This window comes from Ylistrum balloti, unplaced genomic scaffold (genome assembly GCF_031769215.1).
Source record: "Ylistrum balloti isolate Yb309-2 unplaced genomic scaffold, AGI_CSIRO_Ybal_v1 Utg370158, whole genome shotgun sequence".
Classification (NCBI taxonomy): domain Eukaryota; kingdom Metazoa; phylum Mollusca; class Bivalvia; order Pectinida; family Pectinidae; genus Ylistrum; species Ylistrum balloti.
In genome coordinates, this window is record NW_026782155.1 from 800,245 (window position 1) to 816,773 (window position 16,529).

At 34.3% G+C, this 16,529-nt stretch overlaps 2 protein-coding genes across 2 annotated transcripts; one reads left to right on the plus strand and one right to left on the minus strand.

Moving 5' to 3' along the window:
• Positions 1-2,947: 2,947 nt before the first annotated feature.
• On the minus strand, positions 2,948-4,938 carry LOC132550927 (uncharacterized). The gene is made up of 2 exons (XM_060215029.1): positions 4,750-4,938; positions 2,948-4,023 (listed from the first exon to the last, which is right to left on the minus strand). Exons 1-2 carry the CDS (start codon positions 4,936-4,938, stop codon positions 3,751-3,753), a joined length of 462 nt encoding a protein of 153 aa, XP_060071012.1. The 3' UTR covers positions 2,948-3,750.
• Positions 4,939-7,721: 2,783 nt separating this feature from the next.
• LOC132550951 (mitochondrial fission process protein 1-like) lies at positions 7,722-10,796 on the plus strand. The gene is made up of 3 exons (XM_060215052.1): positions 7,722-7,779; positions 7,921-8,048; positions 10,467-10,796. Exons 1-3 carry the CDS (start codon positions 7,722-7,724, stop codon positions 10,794-10,796), a joined length of 516 nt encoding a protein of 171 aa, XP_060071035.1.
• Positions 10,797-16,529: the final 5,733 nt, after the last annotated feature.

Genomic DNA, 16,529 nt, shown 5'->3' on the forward strand with positions numbered 1-16,529 from the left:
CATACTGAACAGTCGATTACTTTTATAGATAACTGTCCATTAATGTATAATAAAAAAGGTGCCGGAGGCTATTAACTCCAAATGTATGTGGTCGTTACGTGTGCTATACTCAATACTGTGTCCCAACATGCTTAAATTACGAACACTACCTAAAGTTAAATTATTTTCCCTTTTTTTAATCAATAAGGGTGAAATAATGTTAAATAATATACACTGTTTTAGTTAATATGAATACGTGATATGGTAATTACCTAACTTATTCACAAATGTATGATAAACGTTTGTAATCTGGGTAGGGATATAAATAAATATAACATTTCGAAGTAAAATATGAAAATATCAACTAAGGAAACATAATTCTATTGACAATCGGTAAACACAGAATAATTTGTGTGTGATGTTTCGAACTCAGTACTGTCATCTTTATCTGTCCACGTATATAGTGTACGAGATTGTAATATCACTCTCATAATAAATAAAAAAAATAATGTAAACGGCATTCAACTATAAATATTGTCGATATTGTAATGCAGAATTGACGAACTGAGAAAAATTCAAGGAAAATCACATCTTAATTTTTTTACTTAAAACAACTTCACGACAATAAAATAGTTAACTTCTTGTCTGTCCTCTCCGTTTTCAATTAGGGAGATGTTTGCACTTTGTCTGGATACGTAAGGCCGATGTATCACTGACAACAGCCGCAAAGATGAAACAATAAGACCCCATTGCGCGCTTACATCCGGGCTGACAAGAGTGATTATTATAAGGTGAAAAAACTTGTTTCGCAATTGTTGTAAAATAAATAAAATTTATAGTTTATAAAGATGAAACAGTTGTATGATGCAATTTAATAAATTATTTTGCGTATACCCGTGTGTCCTGTGTGAGCTGAATATATTTATCGTTTGAAATGAGACAGATTTTTAGTGATGTTTTGTTTACGTTGGTAATTTGGATACAATTTTTACTCTTAGATATTTTTTTTTTACCTCTGGTATAGCAGATACGCACATACTTTTTCATCGAGGCAATTGGTAAGCAATGAAATGAGACCACAATCAGTTGTTTGAATTACTTTGTCTTATTTTATTTCATTTAAGATTATTGTACGTGTGTATTCAAAATGGTTATCACAAAACAAAATACTTTCATATATAAAAATACACATTTATCTTTAAAGAAGTTTTCGTATAAGTACAGGCTTTGTAACCTAATAATCTTTCATTGTTGAGTGTCGAGATGATCCCCTCATCACACCACCAAAGGGGAGGATGACCATTTTGTTCTTACCCTGCTAACTTCCTCAGGGACATGTTGTGTGCATTGTTATGAAAAGGGAACCTCGCGCCAGCAAAAGCGTGGACAAACCTGTAAAAGCTTGGACAAACCGATCCAGAGTAGGCAAATAATATCCTAACATGATGTCATTTGCCGAATAATGTGCTGGGCAATTATGTGCTCAGAATATTGCATCGTTAATAGGCTTTCTCTTCTTTTAAAATTTATTATCACATATCAGTGGTATTTTGTAGTGATCACATATACTGTATGTGGGGAAACTTTTACACGAGTTTTATTCCAAACTCGTATAACTGGTATTTCGCAAAAGGTTAAAAACAAAGTGTGGTGTTTATAAACATTAAATGGCATTACAGCGAAATTCTATTCAATATGTTGTTATAATTGCTTGTATTTTACATACCAGATACCAGAACATGTAAACTTTTCTCATAATTTCTCTTCTGCTGTAATTGAGTAGAATTCAGATGGTCTCAATTCCGAAAAATGACGAGGGCAAAAAATACCTATGTTAACACCAAATGATATCCACAGATACAGGAAAAATACAAGATTTTCAAAAGATTCTATCATAAAGAACAACTTTCATTCCAGAAAAGTAATGCATCAAAATATCAACCTTTTAAAAAACAAATTACATACTTTTGTCATTTACAAAATACGTACATTTTGTACATGTATAGTGCAACAGAAGAGAAAACCCCTTTATTTTCAAACGCATGCGACATACTCCTTAAAAGAGAACGCAGTGCACCACTGACATTTGAACAGAACATGCATAAGATATTCAAAAACACATACCACAAATATAATCAAATTACCATGCACATAGCATAAGAGATTTACATGTACATACTCCTATTCCGGGAACAATTCGAATTCGAAGGAACAATTACACACGTGTTCACTATTGTCAGTCTATCTACAAAATTCTACAACTATGCGTCTGCTCAGCAGTTTTTTTCCCAGTTATAGTATTTTCCATCGCATAAACACTATAGCTGAATTTATTTATCTCATAGCAATTCCCAATCGATAAACAATTGTAGACAACATATAAATAAAGCAAGGTAATCTGGAAGAGAGAGCGTCATATCATTTTAACGTCAAGTAAAATGAAAATATATATTGCAAGTACTTATACCGACTAAAAACTTCCTGGAGTTTTTATACAAATATAACTGAAAACATTCATAAAAAAAATATCGACTTGGCTACTGTTTCTATTTATCAACCTAAACCCCGTAACATTTGATGGTGTTCACGGATATTGGGGTCACTGACAGACGTAAATGCAGTGTTGTTACATTGAAATGTCATAAAACCTTGAAACAGCAGCGAGACGACACTCCACCCGGTCACATTACATAACAAACGCAATAACCAGGCTGTATACTTTTATATCTCATTCAATGCAGATTTCTCAAATTGTTCTGGAAATTCTACTTAATATTGAGTCGGTAATGTAAACGAGTCCGACGCATTTGCAGCTTACGACATCAGACGTAATGTACACTGACGATGTCTTCAGTGATAAAGACTGTAAAACACATTTAATGTGAAAAACAACTTGACATTGTACACTGTTTATAACAGCTTTAAGCTTTAAGTGTATAAATATCGAAAACACATATTTTAACATCACCATTTTCCTGTCCACGCCCAATTCATAACACAACCTCATTTGTCATCTTCAGTTTACCTACTCTAACACGTTTCCTCATGGTAATGGCAGCGAGTCCACTATTTGAAATCATTCCAACCGAAACAGTAACGTCTGATGGTTGTTCTTGGGTTTTCTAGCACCATTTGGCAACCCCTCGCTTTGAAGCCGATTCAAGAACATTGAAGATACTTTTATCAACCATTCTTTTATAAATTCATACAGTTTTGATTACATCTTCCCAGACTCAGTGATATATAGATACGGTTTCATAAATCACATATTTCACATATATTGCCTGGAAAAATATTAAAACAATCGATTAAACAAATGCCTTACTTACAAGTATCTCTTGGTGGTCTGAAAAAAAAATAGTTGGACTTGTGTTACAATATAGCCTTGAAATTAGTAAGGCTCAAAGCCTTGGTTATATAGTTATTCCAAAAAGTCACAAGTGAATTATTTGAGAGTGAAAGTGTGTCAAAAGTAATAACCGAAAGAGTGCTATTTCAAAATATGATTGATGTCAAAATTACATTTGCAAACTAAATGATTATTTAGAAGATGCTGTTTGTATGAAATTTGACTTTAACGGACGGACGGACGGACAATACGCCTTTGAAAATGCAAACGGTTACATTACGTAGAACAAGCAGCAAAATGGCAGTCAATATTTTCAAACAAACTTAACTGAAGCACATTTGTAGGCAAAGAACGTATATTGGAATAGAGATTAATATCAGATACAAATTAATTGCAGTTTTTAGAACTATTTTCAGACAACATCATGAGGTGTTCATTGTTAATATTTCATTTTGATCTATCACAGGAGTCGTACTTTCACTGTAATCTATTCCGGGGGTCAGTTTAGAGAAGTCTTTAGCTAAAGACTTGATGGACATGATGGCCTGCCTAGTTGACATGGCTTTAATGTGTTCGGTTCCGGGAAGACCATGACTTTTGGCATCCTGGGCAAGCAAAATCTGTACTTTGGCATCAATATTGTGACATTCTTCGTTGCATTCTCGGATTCTGTCTATTTTAGCTTTTTCGTAGTCCTGAAGAAAAAAAATTAGCTTGATATCATCTGATAATGATGTTGTTTTATCCATTCCTATTACAGACTGTTTCTATAAACACTACATACTTTACAAATGATGATATGTAAACTAATACCAATCCGAGATCCGAATTGTTGGCCAGGATCGAAGGAGTCCTGTATTTTAAACTGAAAAAGAGCTACTCAAGACAACTGTTAATCAGACAAAATATATTGATTTACAACCAGTTAACCCCACTAAAGTTCTTGACAACCATGAGAAGTAAAATTGTTAGCAATACATGTCTTTCGTCCAAAAAACGGCCCATGATCTCCACTGGGTTCTATTGTAGTCTGAGGTATATGGGACCATAAGCACGTGTATCTAGAATCACGAGTAAAATATCCAGAATGAACTTTCCATATTTATTCCAAGTGCTTGTGGCAGTACGGAAGATCCAGTCAAATTCCTCTATAACAAATTTGGCAGACTGCAAACAATTCTATTGGACATGATGTCGTATTCACACCATAACAAACCAGTTAGCTGAGAAATCTTAAGCGTTTTCCTTCTAGAGCAGTGTCTTGAATATGATCATCGCCAGTGGACTTTTAAATAACTCCCCAGATTGACATGCATGGATTTGCTTATGTATCATGGAAAAATTATTCACAGTCACATATGTTGTACGGCAATTGCAGTAAGACAAAAAATGTTAAGCACGTATGCTAAGTAAGTACATACTTTCCTCCTTTGCTCAGCGTCAAGCTGTTTCTTGTCAAGATCATCCTTTGAAAGTTTGCTGCTCGAGTGGTTTTGCTCCGACATGTACTTAACTAGCCGCTGTGGGACTTTGCTTGACCGGGGTCGTGTTTGAAAGTCGACAGTGAATGCTGCACAGTTATCAGTCTCTTTCATCTCGGGTTCTTCCATGCTATATCAAAACAGAGCGATTAAAGAGATCAGTTCACAATCAAAAGATATTGTTGTAAATTTATAAATTCTTGTGTTATATCAGAAAAGTCAATAGGTAAGCGTATCCTTCTAGCGGATATTCCGCAACAGAAATATTCATCAATATTCAGGCCATCTTACTGGAGCTGAGAATCATACTGTATATTAAGGAAGACCGTTAAAGGACAAGTACAATCTCATAGAATATAAAATGTGTTGCGGTGTTATTGTCACTTACCAGTTTATATTATGTTAAGAAAACCCGTACTGTTCAGGAACACTCATCTCATTGTTCTTTTTTCAATTGTGTTTTTTTTTTATGTGTTATTGTAACAATTGGTTCCCTAATCCTGTTAGCTGTATCATTTATCAATTTAGGGTGTCGGCGCCTGATTTCAATTATGCAGAGGCTTTTGTCATCGCCATCATTACATTTAAACAAATATTCTTTGCATTTTATATCGACAACTGATCATGTTTAGGTAGGAATGGTATAAAATTATTTCAATAAAAAGTAACTGTCTTTTGACCAGTCGGTGTTAGCCTTAAAATTGTTCGTTTTTTTTTCAAAATTACAAAACATGTTGGAATCAGTGTATAAACTAATGGGACGCGGTAGGGCAGCCATTATAGTGGCGAAGTGGACACTCTTACCTGACGATACTGGAGGATCAAGACGTCGAGAAACTTTAGACAGATGTCGCAGACTCGGAAATGAAATCAAGACCTCTTTTACGTTGTTGTATATATTATAGTTTATCAGTTAAATGGTCCTGGTTGTTGATGAAGCTATATATGAACCAACCAAGAACAAATGAGCGTGCAATTCTTTTGAAACAACAACGAAAATACCGATATATAAACAGAATCATAACGCAAACAAAAATTCGATGAAAATATGACAAAATCTGAATAAAAGAAAGATTTACACAGAGAATCCTTAAAAAAGTATAAGAAGAAGAATACCGACTGTCCCAGTATGGTACGCATCATTGACGAAACCCGCCATGTAAATCTCGGTTAATCCAGATAAGTACTGTCATGTTCTCAAAGGGGAAAAATATGGTAAACAACATCGGGACCAACAGATATTTTATCGGCATCAAACATGTCCAGCATCAGATTGCACTAGGAATAAGAATATTTATTTATAAGGGTCATTATGATGTCCGTAAAACCTCCCCATAATCTTCAATCTGCATTTACGGCGAAACCTTGAGGTTTGAATTCGTCTGTCATATGATCAGTTGTCGATATTGTGTGGCAATGCCTAGAATATCGAATCAACCACACGCATTTTATACACTGTAATTAGCATTGTGTAAAAGCACAAGCAATATAAGATATGCGTGGTCTTCTTCAGTCAATAGTTCTTTTGATGCCAATATTTGGTTATATATAATTATTCACACTAATAAAGGACGTCAAATTGAGGTTCCGAATTAGCGAAATATTTTTGGGGGGAATCTTACATTCGTTTGAATTTCATGTGCATTTTTTAAAACTCGTCACGATTTGCTTTTTTCCATTTCAACTAGAGGTTCGGTAAAATGAAAAAAAAAAGATACTTTTTGATTTTTCGTAAATCTTACAAGAATTAGAAACTCTAATTCAATAACCTTATTACGGTAATTTTCACAATAAGTCAAATAAAAGGCCTAATGAAGGTGTTTGGTTTGGAGGCTATAATATATTTTTTGCACTTATAAAAAATCTCCATCTGAACAATCTTCATGAGACTTTGGAGTTATTCCAACAGCATGGATACTGTTTAAGGAACAGTTTTTTTTCTCCAGACAGAGCTTGATAAAGCTTTCATCTAAGGATGCAGCAAAGACGACTAGTCATTTCAACCTGTTTTTGTACATCGGTATCCGTAACTATATATATAACGGAATTCATAGTTTCAATTTACTGGGTCCAGAGCTCTATTGATATAAAAAAAGTTTCAAGGAAATAATATGAAGAAGAAAAAAACGAAGTTATTGATTTATTTTACCATCACTTTTCACGGTCGATTGATAAAACTGGAATCACGTGATATTATTTTTTGTATGATATACATATACAGTTGACCTTTATATGAAGGAATATGCAGTAAAACTGTGCCTGGTACTCGAGTATAAGGGGAAATAACTCTGCAACATGTTACCGAATGTTTGAAGGTGACAATGGTAATAATAGCTAAATATAAGGGATTTGCATCGTACCACAGATCAATAAAACAGTTATTTTTTTTTAAGTTTAGTTCACTGCGAATAACAATAATCATAAAAAAATCTCAATCGAGGTAACTTAGAAATGTGGTGTTCCTAAGCCAATAGGTCTGCTAGGATGTCGTTTGTTGCACTAGTTTTATATTCTGTACTTGTTATTCATTAATTCACTCTACCGGCCCGGGTTATGTGCCCCTGTCAAATGCATTCTGTTACGTCTGTAGATGATTCACATTGATGAGATTTTAGACCATTGCCAAAAAAAAATAGGATTTCTTAACACCGCTCACAAATACTGAAAAAGCATGTGCTTTGAGAAGCCCAGTTACCTGTTCTTCTAAATGTGGATGTCGATCAACCGATACCTAACGACAACTTTCAACTATTTTGTTTACAGATGTCGCCACTCACTCCAACTTCCGTTTATAAACTTCCGGTGCACATGGTGAAGCGAGGTTAAAAGGGAAAGCAGATCAATCCAAAATCACAATAAGTGGCGGCTGTAGTGTTACATTAATATATGATGAGTGAAACCACGGCACAAAAATGAACACGAGAAAGGGAGGCACTGATATATTCAGAGACACACCTGTCCGCTATTTAGGTAATTGAACATGGATCTGTCACTTAGCCTAAGTAAGACTTAGGGTCATTTAAGTTGTACAAGGTGACCAATTCATAGGTTTCAGAGAGAAATTGGTATGTTTGTGTCACGCTTTTCTTCTTCTTCTTTTTTTTCGTGTAGGCTATGCGAATGAAATTGGAGAAGCTTTTCGAGCTCAAATTCCAATAAATGCTGTGAGATTGAGCTATGGTGTTGCTAGTGGATATGTAGTCGCTGATGCCATTCATAAAGGCAAGGAGGCTTCAGAGGTAAGTCAGTCCATTTTTTTTTTCATTCTATTATCTATTGTCTATTATTTTATACGAAATCATCTTCTTGTCTTTGAACCTTTAGATTTTTTTTTCATTAAAAAAGAAAGAAAAAACCGATGGATGTAAAAGTTGAATGCCATCCTCAATACTCCAGGGGTTACAATCACTTTCGCTCTCTGCACCAATGTAAAATGTCTTAGCGAGATTGAAAGTTCCATGTGCCACACCTTGAGGACAATATAAAAAGACTAGTTTGATCTTTATCAAATGAATCTGAAGGTCGAATAGCGGTTTTTATTGTAATGACTTTAAAGCTGGAGGTCGCTCCTTTGTAATCTTCAAAAGTCGGTGATTGGTTAGTTTTTTTTCTCCTGGGACCAATCAAATTATTTTGCTTGTGACTCCAATTTTGCCATGTGTGATTGTAACCCATGGATTATTGAGGATGGTTTAATTCTAGCTGCAATGTTGTCACTCTAACAACCTGGCAATTTTATTACAGTGGTTGGCCTGGGAAGTAGGAGACCAGATATTTACATTAGTACTAGTTGAATATGAGAACACTGTACCAGGTTTTATAAAATGAAATTCTTGAATGAGAGTCAGATACATTTGTGTACAGATACCATTCTTTGATTGGATTTACTTTGAGGAATGGGGTAAATGATTCAACTGTTCAGATTTTGACATTGCAACATTTTGGAATTTTCACAAGGCAACTTGAGCAAATTCAAAAATTTAAGACAAAGAAAAGTACATTTCATCGACAAGTTTCAGGAAAAAAACCAAGCAAGAAGTTCTATCTATTAGTATAAGACTTGATTTTTGAAGTTACTAATATGAAGAATACATACTGATACTTTACATATATTTTAATAAGTTTGAAATTAATGTAAAAATATGGAAGTCTTCAAACTAAATATGAAAGGTTAGATTTGTGAATATACTGTATATGAAATGAACTGACTCTTCACAACAGTTCTACTTTAAATGAATTTTCTGATTTTCCTGATTACAAAATTAGAAAAGTGGCCTCACAGAATTTAGGCCACCAACTTTGTTTTTGTATGATATATCACAGAGAGCCGTTATAATGTTAAAGTAATAGAAGTTAGTGATACCTTGGTGAAGCTTCTTACAGTTATGTTCTGATAGAAACAGTCTATACATGCATTGTAAGCAAGGGAATGGACTTGATATACTCTATTGAGAAAGTACCTTGATTCCAGATTTAGTAATTTGTTTCTATGGACACATGTTCCAGAGGTAATGAGCTTCCATTAGTTTAAGAATATTTGACATGCATATTTTAGCCCACCATCATCAGATGGTGGGGTATTCAAATCGCCCTGCGTCTGTGGTCCATGGTCCGTCCATAAACAATTCTTGTTACTGCTATTTCTGGGAAAGCACTGGATGGATCTTTCTCAAATTTCATATGCTGTTTCCCCTTGTTCCCTAGTTGTGCATTATACATTTTTTGAACTGATTTGAATTCAAGATGGCCGTCAGGCAGCCATCTTGGATTTTGGAAGTAAAAGTTTGTTACTGCTATTTCTTGGAATGTACTTGATGGATCTTTCTCAAATTTCATATTCAGGTTCCTCTTGGTCCCTAGTTGTGCATTGTACCTTTTTTGGACTAATTTGAATTCAAGATGGCCGTCAGGCAGCCATCTTGGATTTTGGAAGTAAAAGTTTGTTACTGCTATTTCTTGGAAAGTACTTGATGGATCTTTCTCAAATTTCATATTCAGGTTCCTCTTGGTCCCTAGTTGCGCATTGTACTTTTTTGGACTGATCTGAAATCAAGATGGCAGACAGGCAGCCATCTTGGATTTTGAGAGTAAAATCTTGTTACTGCTATTTCTGAGGAAGTACTGAATGGATACTTCTGATATTTCATAGGTATTGGTTTCCCTTGGTCCCTTGTTGTGCATTGTATTTTTTTTGGACTGATTTGAAATCAAGTTGGCCCACAGGCAGCCATCTTGGATGTCGCCAGTAATACAGCACAAGCATATTTTCTTCGATATTCTATCATATTGATTCAAGACCATGTCCATTATCCACCTGTAACTGACTGCTATCTAATAATACTTTGGGATCTTTTTCAAATGATATTTGCTAATAGGTGCTTAATAAGAATATCTTGTGCCATCATTGAGTACATTCAATGAAGACCAGTTCATGAACATTTACAAAACCTGTAACACAAAAAAAAAAAATAAGCAAATCTTCAAGAACTGAAAACAGATCCTCAAATGTGGGCACCAAGATCCCTCTGGGATCTCTTGTTTTTACTAATATTTCTTTTGATTAAAAAAGAATAAAAATGAACTGAAGATGGGCTCATTTCCTTTTTTGAATTCTAAATTTGTTGTAGTACTAAATTCAAATCTATTATCAATTTCAGAAAACTTGGGAGAATGAGGGACAGAAATCATCACAGGTACGATGGGCAGTCCTTGATACATTACTGTGGCAGGGGCTTGCCTCTGTAATCATACCAGGGTTCACTATCAACCGATTGTGTGCTTTAAGTACATACACTTTCACAAAGAACTCCAAGTTTCCAATTTCAACCAGGAAATGGATTACAACAGTAATTGGATTGGCTTGTATACCATTTATCATCAAGCCGATAGATAAATCCGTGGACGCTCTGATGGAAAACACTTTCAGGAAGTGGTACCATATAGGACCAGTGATGGAAACTGTTGTTCACCATGATAGAAATGATTAGAATTATATGCCCTAGCTAGTCTTACTACAATATCACCAGCTAATGTTACCAACAGAGAAGCTTGTGGAATTGTGTATGGTTACACAGGCGTCTGTTATAGGGTAATTTTCAGAACTGTGTATGGTTACACAGGCATCTGTTATAGGATTGTTTGCGGAATTGTGTATAATTACACAGGAACCTGTTATAGGGTAATTTAGGAATTGTGTATGGTTACACAGGAACCTTTATAGGGTAATTTGTGGAATTGTGTATGGTTACACAGGCGTCTGTTATAGGGTAATTTTCAGAATTGTGTATGGTTACACAGGAACCTGTTATAGGGTAATTTGTGGAATTGTGTATGGTTACACAGGAACCTGTTATAGGGTAATTTAGGAATTGTGTATGGTTACACAGGCAACTGTTATAGGATAATTTGTGGATTTCACAAATGAAAAATGAAAATAGTTATAAGATAATGTATGAAATTGTTTAATTACTTTTTACCTTTTGTTAAGGTATTTTAACCACATGTATGCAACGCCTCAGACTCATCACGTGTTTGATTTGTTTCTGGTTCTGGAGGATGATATTTGAGATAGAGGACAGCTGCTGGGTTTGAGTTTTGGGTTAAATGGGCACATAATACAATCAACTATCAGGTATTCATGTTGCTTTTTAGTTTCTACAATCAAAGGCATCTTTTTAAGCCATTGCCAATTCTGTGGGGGAGCAATATGCCTCCCATTTCCATCCCTTCCTGTCCCGTCCCATGCCAAATCATATCTGGTGAACCCCTCAACAGATTTTATTCACACAACTTACCCTATAGTATCATACCATTAAATTCTACTACTTGTTAGATTAAGGTGTCTATGAGTCAAGGGTAAAAGGTCAAAAGAAAAATTCACCAACTTTTGCAAATTCACCAAGAATGATACCTACTGTTTATGCGTGTGGGAATGCAGGGGGCGTTAACGGATAGGTCTTATATATTGTAGTTCAATATAGGGGTCAACGCCAATTCAATTTCATTTGGAGATTTTCAGAATCATCAACTTGGTGAATGATTGTAATCTTTGCGGTCCCTTATTTAAGAATATTACATTTGTGCTTTACATTTTCATAATACACTTAACGCAGCATTATTCGCGGCGTTTTGTTTACATTTTACTGAAGCATTTGTTGAAATAGTATTATTAAAGTTCACTAGTCTGTTTTAGTTGTTTTTCATTCTTTACTCAATGTAATGTACTAGTAGACTGCATACCTGTTAAATATTTTGATAATTGATGAAAAACCAAACGAAATGGTAATTTAATATACATATTGTATACAAATAATTGGTAAACATACTTTGCAATTTTATTTTACATGTACATTGTATTATGATCATGTATTTGTAAAAGATCTAGTCAGGTTGTAAAAAGATGTATTCTTCCACTGAAAGGTCTTAAAATGGATGTGAAATCCATTAAATGAGATACATAAAATGAGTAAATAATTTATTTTCATTATTTGTGGGTCTTTTTAATACACTATCTGCATTGAATACTGTATGTATATCATGTATATACATACAGTATCCAGTAACTGTAATATATTGATATAAGGAGTTTGTTGTCACCTCCTTTGTGTTATTAGTATGTGACATGATCACATGAAGAACAAGAAACTGAAAGGGATTTTTATTATTGTGCTTTAGTGGCCAGTGTGTTTTTTAGCTAGGTTTATTTTCCAGTGAACAGCCAGGGTCATTCTGAGGCAGAGCTGCCATGTAATTCCTGGTGGCTACCTCACTGAACAACATACAGGAGGCCCATCTCATGCCATCCATCTTTTTAAAGTGTTTAAACTTGATAATTAAATTTCATTTTTACCTTAAATTTTGCTTGGTTTGAATTTGGTTGTTCCAGTAGTGCAGAGGTGATGCACTCGCTTTAACATAGACATTCGGGGTTCAATTCCTGGAACGACATTTAATGGTATATATATGGGATCACTAGTACCTGGCCATGTAGATTTTCCCAGCTTACTACAGTTTCCTCCCATAATAATACCCCTTGCTTCTGTTCGGGCCAACAAGTGTGATTGATTAAAGTTGGAAAAGATTTTTTTTGGTATTGTTGTAAGATAAATCATTTTAATTCAATTTAGTGTTAGCTTATTTAAATATAAGGCCATTTATTTATTATTCATTACATTTGTAATTTTTTTAGTTATTTCTGACTATTTTAAGTCTATGATGTTTTTGTAGAACGGGTAGGAAGTGGGAGTAATCAGGTGACAAGGGGCAGTGATCAGTTTGTATCATTTGTTAAGATTTCAATGGTTTTTTTTATAAACAATAATTTTTTAACACTGATTGATATATGTATAATATCTGATAGTTGTAAACAACCTCTTATTTATTTTTCACTCTTTAACGAACTTATAACATTTATAAACAACAAGATACAATGTCATATTTACATTTATTGTATGAATGACCAAATATCATCTATTGTACACTCTAATTGAGCAGAATACCCCGAATCTTGCTCTATGATCCAATTAATGTACTATAAAGATATATGTCAAAGAAAAGGGTTAATTGTTATATAGATGTATTGATGTTATATAACTCAACCCAATGTGGTGACCTTATTGAACTAGATCCTACCAGTTGTTATATAGATGTATTGATGTTATATAACTCAACCCAATGTGGTGACCTTATTGAACCAGATCCCACCAACTTTTTAGCCCACCATCTAATAGATGGTGGGTTATTCAAATCACCCTGCGTCCGTCGTCCGTCCGTCCGTAAACAATTCTTGTTACGGCTATTTCTGGAAAAGTACTGGATGGATCTTTCTCAAATTTCATATGCAGGTTCCCCTTGGTCCCTAGTTGTGCATTGTACCTTTTTTGAATTGATTCGAATTCAAGATAGCCGACAGGTGGCCATCTTGGATTTTGGAAGTAAAAGTTTGTTACCGCTATTTCTGAGAAAGTACTGGATGGATCTTTCTCAAATTTCATATGCAGTTTCCCCTTGGTCCCTAGTTGTGCATTGTACCTTTTTTGGACTGATTCGAATTCAAGATGGCCAACAGGTGGCCATCTTGGATTTTGGATGTAAAAGTTTGTTACTGCTATTTCTTGGAAAGTACTGGATGGATCTTTCTCAAATTTCATATGCAGTTTCCCCTTGGTCCCTAGTTGTGCATTGTACCTTTTTTGGACTGATTCGAATTCAAGATGGCAGACAGGTGGCCATCTTGGATTTTGAATGTAAATGTTTGTTACTGCTATTTCTTGGAAAGTACTGGATGGATCTTTCTCAAATTTCATATGCAGGTTCCCTTTGGTTCCAAGTTGTGCATTATACCTTTTTGGACTGATCCAAAATCAAGATGGCTGCCTGTATTTTGAGAGTAAAATCTTGTTACTGCTATATCTGAGGAAGTACTGGATGGATCCTTTTGATATTTCATAGATATTGGTTTCCCTTGGTCCCTAGTTGTGCATTGTACCTTTTTTGGACTGATTTGAAATCAAGGTGGCCCACAGGAAGCCATCTTGGATGTCGACAATAATACAGCACAAGCATATTGTCCATTATCCACCTGTAACTGACTGCTATCTAATAATACTTTGAGATCTTTTTCAAATGATATTTGCTAATAGGTGCTTAATAAAAATATCTTGTGCCATCATTGAGTACATTCAATGAAGACCAGTTGATGAACATTTACAACACCTGTAACAAACAAAAAAAAATAAACAAATCTTCAAGAACTGAAAACAGATCCTCAAATGGTGGGCGCCAAGATCCCTCTGGGATCTCTTGTTATTTTTATTTTATTTATTTGAAAAGAAGAGTGCTAACTAACTCACCAAAGAGCAAATGGTACAAAGTATTTGTTGACTTGACTTATCTCCCTTTGAATAGCATGTTTGGTCACATCTGTTAATATTGATTATGTATACAATTTATCTTTGAAAAGGTTGGTGATGTCAAAATGATATTTATTTATCCTTCACTGAAATGGAACACATTTTTTATGAAATAATTAATGATTGATGTAAAAAGAGAGCACAGTGTTGTCTAAGTTTATATATTTGTAAACTAAAGTTGTGAGTAATGATGTGGCAGCACTTTCTCCCATTATCAACATCAACTGTATATTTTTGTCGTTTTCTTGGGTACAGATCATCTGTGAATTCTTATCTCAACTTATTAATCAAATACTGTATAATCGTATATTTATTTTCATCAGACTCAAACTTTGTGGTTTTCATAAAAATATGTATTTTCATTAGCACTTGATTTCTTGGATGAATTTTGCTCATAAATTCCACCAATACTTTTGATATGTCTCATGTCGATCTGCTTATCAATTTGTGGATTAAAGGGAAATACAAGTTCAACAGAATTAAACCTTCAATGAAAATTTATTATTATAAATAGTAAATCTCATTGTCTTCTTGATAAGCGAATTAATACAATGTACCTGTCCTTGAAAAATGATGACTTTTTGAAATACATGTACCACAAAATTTGAGTCTCAAAAAATGTACATTTTCAGTGTCATTATTAAGGAACCACTCAAGGTTTTTTTTTATACCAATCAGCATTATCAGATCAAGTGATGCAATGACCAATTTCACTTAAAGGTATACCATGGTGTGTTGTCCATTGTCCATGTGCTGTATGTTCGGCATCAATATTTTCCTACAAACAACTCTTCTGAATAGCCAAAAGGCACAAAGTCACAAAATTTGGTGGGTAGCTTCCTAGGATGAAGCCCACAATACTTTGTGAAAAAATGACCTTGACTCATATTCAAGGTAACAGTTGTCAAATCTGCCAAAACGCTCTAATGACATCCAAGACTGATCAACTGAAAGGCGTTGAGTCATGATGCATAGAATAAAGTTTAGGAATAATATTTGCCTCAAACTCAAGGTCACGGGGTTCGAATGACATAAAACTCTCATATGACTTGATTAAGTGAAATACCCAGAATCATGATAATTTGTGTGAAAGGTTTCCAAATTGTGCATTATGTTTTAAAACACTAACAGCTTTATCAGAATTAACCGCAAAGGCCTAGAACTATGATATTTTGTTGATAGTTTGCAGAAACAAATTACCTTGACCTATAATTTATTGAAGGTACAGGGGTCAAAGTTGTAAAAAACTTTTTACCTTAGTAACAAAAGAACAAGAACGGAGATATTTTGCTGGTACTTATGTAGCTTCCTCACAGGATAAAGCTCCTAAAATTTTAAGAATTGTGACCATGAACATTGATCAAACAAATTACATCAATTCCAAACCTTGACCATTTTAAAATTACCTGTTCTGAATTACACATGTTGAAGATTTTTTAAGTTGGCTGAGGTAGATAAGACCTGACCAGATAGTAATTATCTCAATGTGTAATAACCTGTTGTTCATGACTGTGATTTTAACTCAAGCTGTTATCACTTACATTGTCAATAAAGTTGGTTTTGTTGAATTTATTTACTTGATTCAGTCTTACTTTTTTTGTTAGTTTTTTCCACCGAGGTGTTTGTAATTTGTTCCTAATCCAAGATAAGCCTGTATATATGTATATACTTGTAGATACTTTCTATATCAATTAGATTATAAAATAATGATGTCAACGTGGCTAACATGTTCCACATATAGTAACAAACAACATGCTGAAGAGCATTGAAACTGCTCTTAGCATAAAAACAAAAGTTGCCTTGGTGACC